This window comes from Cannabis sativa, chromosome 5 (assembly GCF_029168945.1).
Source record: "Cannabis sativa cultivar Pink pepper isolate KNU-18-1 chromosome 5, ASM2916894v1, whole genome shotgun sequence".
Classification (NCBI taxonomy): domain Eukaryota; kingdom Viridiplantae; phylum Streptophyta; class Magnoliopsida; order Rosales; family Cannabaceae; genus Cannabis; species Cannabis sativa.
This window is the reverse complement of record NC_083605.1, coordinates 69,918,548-69,931,897: the sequence shown is the minus strand read 5'-3', so window position 1 is coordinate 69,931,897 and position 13,350 is coordinate 69,918,548. Positions and strand designations below refer to the sequence as shown.

Here is a 13,350-nt window from a genome sequence, read left to right as displayed (position 1 = left end):
GACCAGAAACGGGAAACTTGCTAAAATCGGGTCCGATCCTCTATCAATGCTTGATTCCTGCCAAAAACAGATTAGATATTCCTCTTGTTTGGTGGTATTATTCAGACATACCAATCTAGCTTTCACCTGTGAATCACACAACACATTAGACATAATAGAGGTTAGGGCAACATTTTCAGAATTATCTTCATCACTTTCGGTTTCATCATCACTCCAAGTGACATTGAAACTTTTCTTATTCTTTTTCAAAGTATTTGCACACTCAGCTTGAATATGCCCAAAACCTTCACATTTCCTGCACTGAATTCCCTTTTTGTTAGAAACAGATGGTTTAATAAAAGTATTACCTTTTGAACCTTTCGAAATATTCTTTTTATTTCCCATCTTTTTCATATATTTCTGAAAATTCTTAGTTAATAAAGCAATCTCATCATCACATTCACTATCAGAATTTTCATTATCAGCAACTTTCAAAGCAATACTTTTACCTTTATCAGCAATGGATTTGGGTTTGTCCTTTTGTTTAATCTGTTGATTTAATTCAAAAGTACGTAAGGAACCCATCAATTCTTCCACTTTCATAGTGCTAAAATCTTTAGCTTCATCCATTGCCAAAAGTTTAGTATCAAACCTTTCTGGAAGAACTCTAACAATTTTTCTCACAAGAACAGAATCATCAAGCTTTTCTCCAAGAGCAAAATATTCATTAGCAATGTCAGATAATTTTTCATAGAATTCAGTTAAAGTTTCATTATCAGACATTCTAAGCTCATCAAATTTAGTTTGAAGCATGATAAATCTAGATCTTTTCACATCAGAAGTTTCTTCAAACTGAGTTTGAAGAATCTCCCAAGCTTCCTTAGCAGAAACACAAGATGATATAAGTTTAATGTAACCCTCACCTACACCATTAAAGATAGCATGCAAGGCTTTGCTATTGTAGGCAGATAGTTTATCATCTTCAATAGACCATTCCAGTTCAGATTTTATAGTAGTATTACCTGAAGAATCTGTCTCAACTGGAGGAGACCAACCTGATAGAACCATTCTCCACGCCTTCTCATCTTGAGATTTGATGAAGGCCCTCATTCTAACTTTCCAATAAGGATAGTTAGAGTCATTAAGCAACGGTGGTCTAGAAATAGAACTTCCTTCTGCAAAAAATGACATTCTAACAAAAATGTTATAGGACCACACTAAGAGTTTAGTGTCCCGCTCTGATACCAATTGAAAAACCGTGTTTTTGCAAATGTCAGTTGTATATACGAAAATATAAAAACTGTAAGCGTTTGCAGCAGCAGAAAGTAATTCTGCTACAGCAAAACTGAACAGGCAGAATATAAAATATTTGCAGAAAAATAAATAACTTGACACAAGAGATTTATACGTGGTATCAGTGTTCTCCCGAACACTCCTAGTCCACGGGGCCACGCCCAGAGAATGAAATCAATTAATAAAGTATCAAATTTACAAAGACAATTGACTTAAACAAGTTTAGACTCCCTCTAAAGTATTGCCGCAATCCTTTGTAATCCACTTTATGAATCTGACTTCTTGAAACACCTTCAAGCCCGAACTCCCTTCGTCTTTGAAGTGTGAGTGCTTACTTCCTCCCGAAGTAAGGCTTCAACAAGTCTTCTCCCGAAGACCAAGTGCTTACTTCCTCCCGAAGTAAGGCTTTATCAAGTCTTCTCCCGAAGACCAATCTCTTGTTCAGTCAAGTAGTTCTTCACAACCTCTAGGATAGAGTAAGAACAGAAATAGAACAACTAGAACCTAGATGAACAACTAGGCTCTCACAAAACAAAGAAAGACTCTCTTCTCTCAAAAGATAAATGTAGAAAATGAATAATGGAAGAGGTAATTCGAATGGTTGCTCTCTAGGCTCTATTTATAGACCATAGAAACCAAAGAGGCAACCACAAGTTCGAATTAGCAGCTGTACAAAAACTTTCCAAAAGAAAACACGATCTGCTACATCAGATTCGGATGCTGACGCAGCAGATCTGACCAGAAACGGGAAACTTGCTAAAATCGGGTCCGATCCTCTATCAATGCTTGATTCCTGCCAAAAACAGATTAGATATTCTGATTGTATCAAGATACAATCGAAATTAATAAGGAAAAGGCAATAATCAAAGTTTCCCTAAAAGAGACAACTTTCCAAAAGAGAATTCCTTCTCTTTTGAGAAGTTTTCAACAAAGGAAAGTTCAGCTGAAAGTGCAACTTTCCAAACAAGGAAAAGAGCAACTACAATCCGAATTTATAAGGCAAGAAATCGAATATGAATGCACAACAATCTTACCATAAATGGAAAAATTATTTTGTCAACTAATTTGCCAAAAAAGGACTTTACAGTTTCCTTATTTATATATAAGGTACTTTGCTAAAAAACTGTCAAAGTTCAATGTATCTGTTTGAAAAAATTGTCTGTCTGTTTGAATAGAATTTGACTAACATGTTTGGGAAGATTTTTCATTTAATGGGTGGCAGTATCTTGTTTATTCTTCCACGGTTTGAAGGGTTTCTGAAGTGTATAAAGACACCCTTAGGTCGTTGGTTTTGATTATCTCTCTTGGTGTATCATGTTCTAAATTATTTTCAAATTTTAGAGTGTTTCTTTATTGTGTGAAGAACTTGAGTCCAATAAGTTCTTAGTAATCTATTACTGTTTATTACTGTATTGTTTCTTGTTGAAATTGTACAAATATTAGATATCGTTCATCAAGCTTCGGGAGAAGTCTTGTTCGTGAGTCACTCTTTAGGAGGAAGTATGCAAGTGCTACGAAGTTTAAGATCTCGACACTTTAAAAATTTAATTAGGAGGATAGATTAAAACAGTGGTGAAAAAAAATCAAGAAAGGAGTCTTAATTTGTATAAGTTAATTTAGTTTTGTAATCATTTGAGATTCATCTAATAAATTTAATTTTCTGGGCATGACCCCGTAAACTAGTAGCAATTTGAAAGAAAAGATGATAACACGTATAATCATATGTGTTCTTTATTTTATGTTCATTTTTTTTTCTTTGTTAATTTTCTGTTTAAACATATTTCTCTTCTGTTCAAATAATTTCTATATTTGTATAAACATCTTGATAACATTATAATATCTATTTAATTAATTTAATAATCTTAAAAGCAGAATTTTAAAGTTTTTTTTTTAAAAAAAAAAATAATTTTAGAGTTTCTTTTAATATATACAAATTAAAAAAAAAAAAACAAAGTTGTGTTAAATTTGTAATTTTCTCCCTAAGTTTGGTAAGATTTGAAGAGACGTAAAGTTATATTAGTGGGAAACTAAAACGAAATAGAAGTGATTGTGGGAAGAAAAATCTAACAATTTTCTCCCAAAAGCAATAATAAAATGTAAATTTCTTTACTTTTGTACACGCAAGCAAGGCATTGACCACTCATAGTCCACATTATCCTCTCTTTAAGCCCTAAATTTTGTACATATAGATATTATTGTTTTTAGATAATAAATGAATTAAATTGTATTGTTTTAGATATATATTTGTATGAGATTTTTCATGTAAAGAATGTACATAAGTCAAAATGAAGGGAGGTACAATGTCTGTTTTTTTTTCTTCCTTACTGTATGTTTAAGGTATTAATAATTTTCCACTGATTAGGAGAGGTAGGTGTGAACTAGAATATCAAAGATTATTATCAAAGTCATTTTTTTTTTCTTTTTATTGTAGTTATTTTTTATCATCTATAATTCTTTTTAAATAATTTGAATAAATAACTTTAGCACTGTAATTATTAATTTTTTTTTAAATTTATAATTGATTGTAAATAAATACAACGTGTTAGACATTTATATATATAAACTGAAATGTATATGTTTAAGTATTAAGTGCGGAATTAATCAAACATATATACACTATGAATAAGGATCGAAATACCTCCAGCCATTGAATCTTGAGCTTCAAACCCACATAAGCTTTGATCTGCAAAGGAAATTGACTACCATGGGTAATCGGGCTTCCTCGCTCTCTCAACTCTCTTTAGATGGAATTTGCTGTTATGAACAGAATGAGTGAGGAGCTCGGGGACCGAGACCCTATATTTATAGGTGAGATACTCCATCAGTATCTATGCCACATTAATTGTTAGAATATTATGACAATTAATTCAGGAAATCAAATCAGGTAATGAATATAGAAATCTGACCATATATAGAATATTACGTAATTGATTAAATCGGATTCAATGAATATAAAATATTCATTTATCAGAATCAATAATATTATTTTATTTCCTTAATTAGAAATATTCTAATATTCTCCCACTTGGTCAGCATTTAAACTAAAACATTCAAACCCAAACGTTCCTCATTATATAATAAACATACGAATCATAGCGACATGTCCTCATTATAAGTCGAGTATTATCTTCCATGTATTACGATATATTTATTATATAACAATGTACTTTATGTGACAATGTACTTAAGTGAATAAACCCTAACCCTTATGTTTATTCAGGTCCTCTTACGATAATTTTCTCAGATGAAATTAAGGTGCACATAAATATGAGAAAATATCGAAATTAGAGTTTCATTAAATAATTTTTGGTTGTACAAATAAAAAAACTGCATATGGGTTAACTGAATCCCATATTTACTTTATGATCCTTGAATTTGTGTTGCGGCATGCCTTTAGTCAAGGATCTATGCGATCACCCAATTCAGTTTGCGTGATTAATGACCACTTATCACGTCTTTTTATGGCTAAATACTTAATGTCGATATGCTAGCTTCGACCAGTACTCTTAGAGTTATTAGCCATAAATATTGTAGCTGAATTTATCGCAAAATTTTCTTAATGGCCTAATGAAACTGTAATTCTGAACTCTAGGCCTACTATGAAACTCTATAATACATCATACGAGATGTATCCTCAAAACAATAAATGAATCTGACTTCTATAGTGAAATAACAATCAAGATTCTCTACAATATAACTTACTGGTAATCTTAAGGACGTAATAAAATATTGATTTACGTGAATCAATACAACCAGTGAAGTATGTTAGAATCTAATTGGTTAACTATATTTCCAGATGGTCAATTCATCTTAAAATATGTATGAATATAATTTTTAGTATCTTAAAGATACCTCATCACTTTGTATGAAAAATAAAGTGGTCTTAACTTTAGTTATTCTGATACTACTTAACGATCCTGAAACAAATGTAATGCAAAGTCTTATTCAGACTCTTAGGCATACATTAGGCTTCTAAAATAGAAGCAAATGAATGTTCTTAATTTATTCTCACTCCAGATCATTTTTCAGATGCTGGTTCGAGTTGAATTTATCACACTTAAAGATAAAAGTTATATCAGATGAATAATACATAATTTTATTTAATCAGAGATGTTGTAGCTACTCTCTAATTAATTAAAATTATATATATTATTTATATTCCTTATCTCAAAATAATAATTTGAAATATGAATTATTTCAACTTATATAGAAAACTTTTATCATCATTTGCAAGTAACATATTGTCTACGTATAAAACAAACATTACTCCCACTAACCTTCTGGTATATAATTATTTTCATAATTCTCTTTTCAAATCTAAAGGAAAAGATAATGAAAATACCAATTTGTGAGATGTTTGTTTTAATCTATAGGTAGACACCTTAAGCTTGCATATGCTCACCACTATTAGAGAAAAATCTTTATGGCAGCTGTATACCTTCTTCTCTAGTTCACTGTTTGGAATTGATTAATGAATTGAAACAAGCAACAAATGCCAAGGTCTATAATAGAATCTTTTATAAAAACAAGTGAGAATGTAAATCTCATTTGTTATTGATTCTTAGTTCAAAATGAACTTCTTAGCAATGAATATTCTTTTATATCTTTATGTTTCTCAATGTTGCCTAATGAATATTATTGGTGAAAAAACCTATGCTTAATTAATGTTCTCCACCCCATTAGACAACTTTACTAAAGATAAACTTTATTGCTATTTAAGATATTCATTTCTTCATTCATGGCATATTGTACTACAACTTCAATTCTTTATCATTCTATAATTTAATTTGTGTCTCAAATTAATATTGTAGTTGAACTCTTATTGTACAAAATGTGATCACTAGAATACATTGATCTTACTGTTCTAATAAGTCATCTTAAGGATGGACCAACAAACTCTTAAAAGAGCAAATGGTTCAATAGCATGTTATTTTAGAAATTGTAAGCAATTACTAAATAACATAACTTATTAGAATTTAACCAATGACTTGTATATTATTAATGATTAGTTATGAATTCTCAATAACCATTAATCTTAAGGGATGTTGTGAATCATAATTAATCTAACACTTGAGGTGGAAGTTTGAGAAAATATGAATGATCTTTCTCGGAAACTAGGTTCCTAGATTGATCACTCCCACTGATCAAGTCAATTCTTAATTCCACAATTCTAGTGTTGTGAGATGGATAATAAAATATGTAACCCTTAAACCTTATATCTTTTCAAATGAAATATGCTCATTTATGGTTTAGGGCCCAGATCTTTTCTTTGACAATTATACTCTAACTATATATGGGTATTTATAAAATGTGTACATGTCATCAAGTCGGTTTTCAACCTTATCACAACTCAAAATATGTTTGAGAAACAACTTTGGTTAGAACACGATTCGATATGTACACCCCATTGTTGAGTATCAATAGACAAAGATTTAGAAAAGATTGGAGTTTGCTATGTAGGCTCCACCCCATGTCCAAAAAATGCTTAGTTTCTTAAATCTGTACACTATAATTTGGGTGTACCAAGCATATGTATCGGGCAATGAACCCATGCTTTTAAAGAAACTTTACAAATACACTGGGAGTTTATCCATACTCACGAATTTTGATGTAGTATTCTCCATTTTATATTTGATCTCACTATCTTAATATGCAAAATGCACCATTTCTCTACTTAAGATTTAAATGTCTTTGAAACATATAAATCCATACTTTTGTAGAAAAATTATTTATGTGAGTAATCGTTAAAAAAGATATGCAAAATTTGAGTCCATGTCTTCAAAATTAATTGACTTGTATGATTTCTAATATGATAGAATTCTAGTATGCACCGATTTTGACTTGTTGGAATACATATTCTTAATGAAATTCACACAAGTTCTAAATAAAGTTAGTAAAATCAAGTGTAATGAAGATCCCCACCATTTACTAACATTTATTCTATTTATGGAGATATGTTCCATAATTTTTGGTGCTATAATGTAGAAGAATTCTTATTAATAACACATTTCTTATTGTCAGATTGAACTTGCATATCTTTATGAGTGACATCATTTGTAGTAAAGACCTCTAAATGTGTCTAAATCAAGTTTCAATAGAATCTTGGAACATAAAGATCTTTGCCAATTTTAAAACAAAGCCACTACTATATTGCTTGTTCCTTAAACTTCTAAATGTGAGAAGTTATCTTGTCTGTGGATAAGATTTGCTCACAGTTACTGACTTTCTTAGGTTTATTTGTAAACCTTGCAAGAAATTATGAATGTGGAATAACAATCTAAAATAATCCACTATGTGTTAATAATCACATTAACTATATTAGAATGAATTCATACACAATAAATTAAAATTTATTGGTGATAATAAAGTGTGATTTATTTTTCTTAATTATACAGTAAAAACTGTATATGCTAGATGAAATTATCAGAATAAATTTTGAAAATTTCTACTGTTATGGAAGAAATTTTCTACTAGTATGGAAGAAATTTATGAATAGTGATGTAATAAAATTACATATATAGTTTTGAGGTTTAAATGAATCATGTTTTTACCAATGAATAAACATGCTTAAATATGAAATCTTATTAAACAAAAATTGTCTGTGGGCTAAATTTTTAATTTAATAAGATTAGATTTAGATGTAGATTATGATAGATTTACACAATTTATGAAAAACTTAAAGTTTAATATTTCTATCTCAATGAAATGTATGAAACACTTAATTATTTATAAATGTTTCAAAATTTTATACTTTATGATAAAATTATTAAATTAAATCTACATAATTTCCTGTGGGATAAATTAAGAGAATTTAATTTAACATATTAATCATGTGAATATAATAAAATCCATTTTGTAGGGTAAGATTATTATGTTCACATAATTCATGTCCATTATGTGATCTTAATCCACTTAATATATATAATTTTATATAATTAAGGATCTTGTGGCTACTCTAATTATTTAAAAAATTATGTGGTTCACTAGACACCAAAGTATAATGAAGATTAAAATTTTACTAAATCCAAAATTGCACTGGGCTAAATTTTAAATTTAATAAAATTAGATGAACTTTATGATAGATTTAATTAAACAATTAGTTTTGGAAAATGAAGGTTTATTATCTATCTTTAATTAAATTTGTGATAACACTATTAAATTAAATCCCCATAACTCCCTGTGGGGTAAATTAAGAGAATTTAATTTAACATATTATCCTAATTAATTATACAAATATAATAAAATCTGTGGGGTAAAATTATTATACCTATATAATTAATTACAAGTTATGTCCATTAAGGTGAATTTTAATTAATATATAATTTTATACAAATAAGGATGCTTTGTGGCTACTCCACTAATTATATAAAATTATATTTTCACTTTGACATTAGGTATTGGGCTCTACCTAAAAGTAATTTCTTTATTAACATAGTAGACAATCACGAGATTAATGCTCCTAGTGTGGTCGTCAGAAGATCATTAAAAACCGTTACAGATATGAGCATTTGTCCCAAATTCATGTTTTCTTATGTCAAACCACAAAATTACTTACATTTTATTCATATTTTATTCATTTTAGGAAGTTTTATGAATATTTTATGAAGTTTTATGAAACTTAATGTGCTATATAAAATATTCAACCTATCTTAATGTTTGAATATTTCTAAATATATCTAGCACTATAAAAGGAATTTATGTATAGCATTTAAATCATACAAATCTAAATTAATTGCATTAAACATAAATTTGCCAAATAAATACAAATTAATACAATTATTGTATGATAATAAATTAAATGCTTAATTCCATAATATATAATTAATTATGCATTTATGACCATATAATATCTTAAATATTTATACTAATAATTAATTTGTATAAATAAGGTAATTATACAAATTAGTACAATTAATTATATGGAATGAATTAAATGCAAAATTAAAGACTATACTTATTATGGCGATTTTTCAAATTTTATTAATTTAAACAATAAATTACATAAATTTGGTAATAAACAATTAAATGCACAATTATACAAATTGCACAATTATTACATGCCTAAATAAATCATGTAATTAATTACCATATTAAAACAAATTTCCATTTTCAGTTTATACTAAATAACATATTAATTCTAAATATATGTATTAAATTAAAAATGGAAATTAATGAATGTAATTTATTGACTAAATTAACAATAGGAGAATAATTTATATTTCCAAATAAATAAAAAATATATAAAAAAAAAATCGAAAATTTTTCCTTTTTTTTTTTTTTTGTTGAAAAATACACTGCCATAAACGACATAATAAAATTTCCTTAAACTTCCAAAAATCATGAAATCAATTCCAAATGAATCTAAATGCAAAATTAAGACATTCATATAGATTTTATGCATCGAAAATACATAAAACAAAGACTTTTAAAATCACCAAAATTTTCTGAAAAATAATTTTGAGATTTCTTTGTTTTTTCAAAGTGGATTTTCATGCTTAGAACAATCTATATTAATATATGAATGTATTAATACATATACAATATATATAAATATATATACATATATATACAGAAAAATAAAAATACTGTATGTATATATATAAACATGAAATGTATATATGTATATATTTGTATATAGCATTTAGATATATAAATAATATATATATATATATACAACATATATACGTAATGAAATGAAGAAAAAATATATATATATGTATATGAATATATATATATATGAACTGAATGAAACTCAAACTAAAATCAAGGCAGAGATAAAAACCGCTCTGATACCAACTGTTAGACATTTATATATATAAACTGAAATGTATATGTTTAAGTATTAAGTGCGGAATTAATCAAACATATATACACTATGAATAAGGATCGAAATACCTCGGCCATTGAATCGAGCTTGAGCCACATAAGCTTTGATGTAAAGGAAATTGACTACCATGGGTAATCGGGCTTCCTCGCTCTCTCAACTCTCTTTAGATGGAATTTGGTCATTATGAACGAATGAGTGAGGAGCTCGGGGACGAGACCTATATGTTATAGGTGAGATACTCCATCAGTATCTATGCCACATTAATTGTTAGAATATTATGACAATTAATTCAGGAAATCAAATCAGGTAATGAATATAGAAATCTGACCATATATAGAATATTACGTAATTGATTCTGTCCAGATTCAATGAATATAAAATATTCATTTATCAGAATCAATAATATTATTTTATTTCCTTAATTAGAAATATTCTAATACAACGTACACGATTATAAAAATAATTTAAACTAAAAAATTCTATTAAACAACAAAGAAAGAGTATGCCGAAATACTTTAGAAAGTGTACTATAAATTTTTTCAATAAATTATTGGCTAAAATTCAACTTATCAACTTATTTACCTTTACTTTGATTATTTGGTACATTAGATGAGAATATATATATATATATTTTTTTTTTGAAAATAGAATATATATATATATTAAAACAACTTTATAAACAAAACTACTTTTGGATAAGAAGTGTGATTGTACAGTTCCTATGTTAAAATAAATTTTCATATCTTTATGAGTAATTTTCATGCAACAATAAGCTTTAAATTAACATGTTTTTTTTTGTTGTAAGGTTGAATAACATGTTTAAAATATAAGGTATAGATAGACTGTAGAAAGAATGAAAATTATTTATACTTTGAATGATCAAATCATTATTGTATCGAAAATATAATTATTTAAGATTATAATTTATCAATAAAATAATTAATTTTAAAAATATTGTCCAGCATAAGGTGTGGAAGGAGCAATTTCTTTTTTCTTTTTTCAAGATTCCTTTTATTCAAATCAAATTTCAAATTGCACCTTTCACTAGTTACCATAATTTTCCATTTTCATAGGCCAAATGTAATGGATAGAATTGCATAACCAATATATAAATTAAATTAAAAAAAATAATAATAAAGAAACTTTCCATTTATATTGATCCAACAAAAAAACCAATATGTAGAAGAAATATATACACAAAACCAACTAATTCAAGCCTATATTGTAATTTAAAATATATAAATTTTCAAGCATAGCCTATTGTAGAATAATATAACACTTTTTTTCTTTTTATCTTTTTCCTTTCCATTTTTTCTTTTTTTACTAGAAAAAATAAAAGAAAAAGAAAGAACAAAAATCCAAAATTTAAGTGAAAATCCCGTCTAAGATAATTACAATGTCATATAATATTGATTCCTTTGCTTTACTTGTCCAGCATTATTGAGTAGCCAATAATTGCTCGCCACGTATACACGATGCAACTTGCATACCCACTTGTTGCCCAACACCAACCCCATTCACATTACCTGTCTCTAACCGGACCTCCGGTGCCGGCGATGTTGTACCGACCTTCTTCCTCCTCTTCGGCGACACACTCTCCGACGAAGAACACGAAGAAGTCTCAGCCGAAGATCTCTTCGAAGTCACCCTAACCGGGTCGGGTTCGCCCGAATTAATACGGAGCGGGAAATTAAGCAAAGCCCTCGACCCACGCATCCGGTAAGCGGCGCGGTCGTAAGCCAAGGCGGCGTCCTCGGCTGTCTCGAAAGTCCCGAGCCAAACTCTGGCACCGTTCTTAGCCGGATCCCTAATCTCAGCCGCGAACTTCCCCCACGGCCGTTGCCTAACGCCGCGGTAATGTTTCCCCTTCGACGGCACAACCGTAGGCTTCTTCCGCTGTTTCTCAACCGGAATTTCCAAACTCGAAGCCGTACACTCAAGAGGTTCGTTAACGGCCGGTAAGGTCTCCGGCTCCGATTTAACCGCGTAATTCGCGTCGGAGGAGCAAGTGGTGAGCTGGCTGCAAACACTCCCACTAACCTCACTGGAATCCGATCCGAGAGAAGGGACCCAGCCGACGCTTACGGCGTCGCGGAGGACGCCGTAGAGAACCATATCCTCGGAATCGTCTTCCTTGAGAGGCAATTCCCCCCAATTCTCAGTCAAACACGGGTAGAGACTACTGAAACTGGTGCTACGACAGAAAACCGGACCCGAAATACCCGAGTTGATGCTGTTATTCATAATCGGAGCCCCGAATCTTAGATCCGATTCGCCTAATAAATGTCTTCGAATCGAGTCAAGTAATGCAAAATCCGATTCCGTACTATTCTGTCCGTACATTTTTTTGGTTTGGCAAAGCAAATAAAGAGAGAGAGAGATTGTGGGTTTGGGAAGAGGAGTGTGAAATGTGAATTTTTGAGAATAAAGAAGGAGAAGGGGTTATATAGTGGTTGAGGTTCATGAACCAGAATGGTCCTATATTTTTTTTTAATAATTATGTTTTGTTTTAAAAAAATAAAAAATTATTAGTTGGAGGAAAATGAATAAAAAATGTATGAAACATATTTAAAATTAATAAATGAATATTTATGAGTGCTTGGCCAAGCTTCTGTGAAAGTTCATGAGTTGAGGGCGTGCAAATTGTGGGAAGTGGGCGTGGGGGCCACGTGGAGGAGAGGATTCTATTTATCACGTGATGAAATTGCAATTTGATGAAGTGAGAGAGGAATGACGTCATTCTTCTGACCGCAGCAAAATAATAATAATAATACAAAAAAATAAAAAATAAATGGGATTAGGTTGTTTTCTCTCTTGTCTTTCTTTCTGTTTTCGTCATCTTCCCCCGACACAATTAATCGCTTATTTTACTTCATTAAAAAAATTAATAAGTAATTTAAGATATTCAGATTTTAAATAAATACCTAATAAAAGATAAGGTGATTCAACAATGCACCCCTTAAAAGGGATGTACTGATGCACCCTTAACTTGTTTCGTCATCTAGAAGAATTTTTTAGTCTAATTTTTTTTTTTTTTTATATTCATGTACGTTATAGGTATTTAAGATATCCTACAAAATTTTGAAAAATTCGGAATAATTTACAATATAAAAAATAATATTCAAACAGTTTATTTTACACGCGTATAAAATAAAATAGTCACTCGTGCAACACACTGTTTGAACATAGTTTTCGGCATATTAAACTTTTCCAAATTTCTTAAAATTTTGCAGGATGTCTTAAATAACTAT

General features: G+C 29.4%; 1 protein-coding gene across 1 annotated transcript; it reads right to left on the bottom strand.

The window, feature by feature from the left end:
* Positions 1 to 11,227: 11,227 nt before the first annotated feature.
* LOC115695812 (ethylene-responsive transcription factor 1A) lies at positions 11,228 to 12,705 on the bottom strand. The gene has a single exon (XM_030622895.2). It carries the CDS (start codon positions 12,440 to 12,442, stop codon positions 11,537 to 11,539), a length of 906 nt encoding a protein of 301 aa, XP_030478755.1. The 5' UTR covers positions 12,443 to 12,705; the 3' UTR covers positions 11,228 to 11,536.
* Positions 12,706 to 13,350: the final 645 nt, after the last annotated feature.

Bases quoted from the DNA above. Each gene is read 5' to 3' on its own strand.
- LOC115695812 (XM_030622895.2), bottom strand. From the start codon at position 12,442: ATGTACGGACAGAATAGTACGGAATCGGATTTTGCATTACTTGACTCG.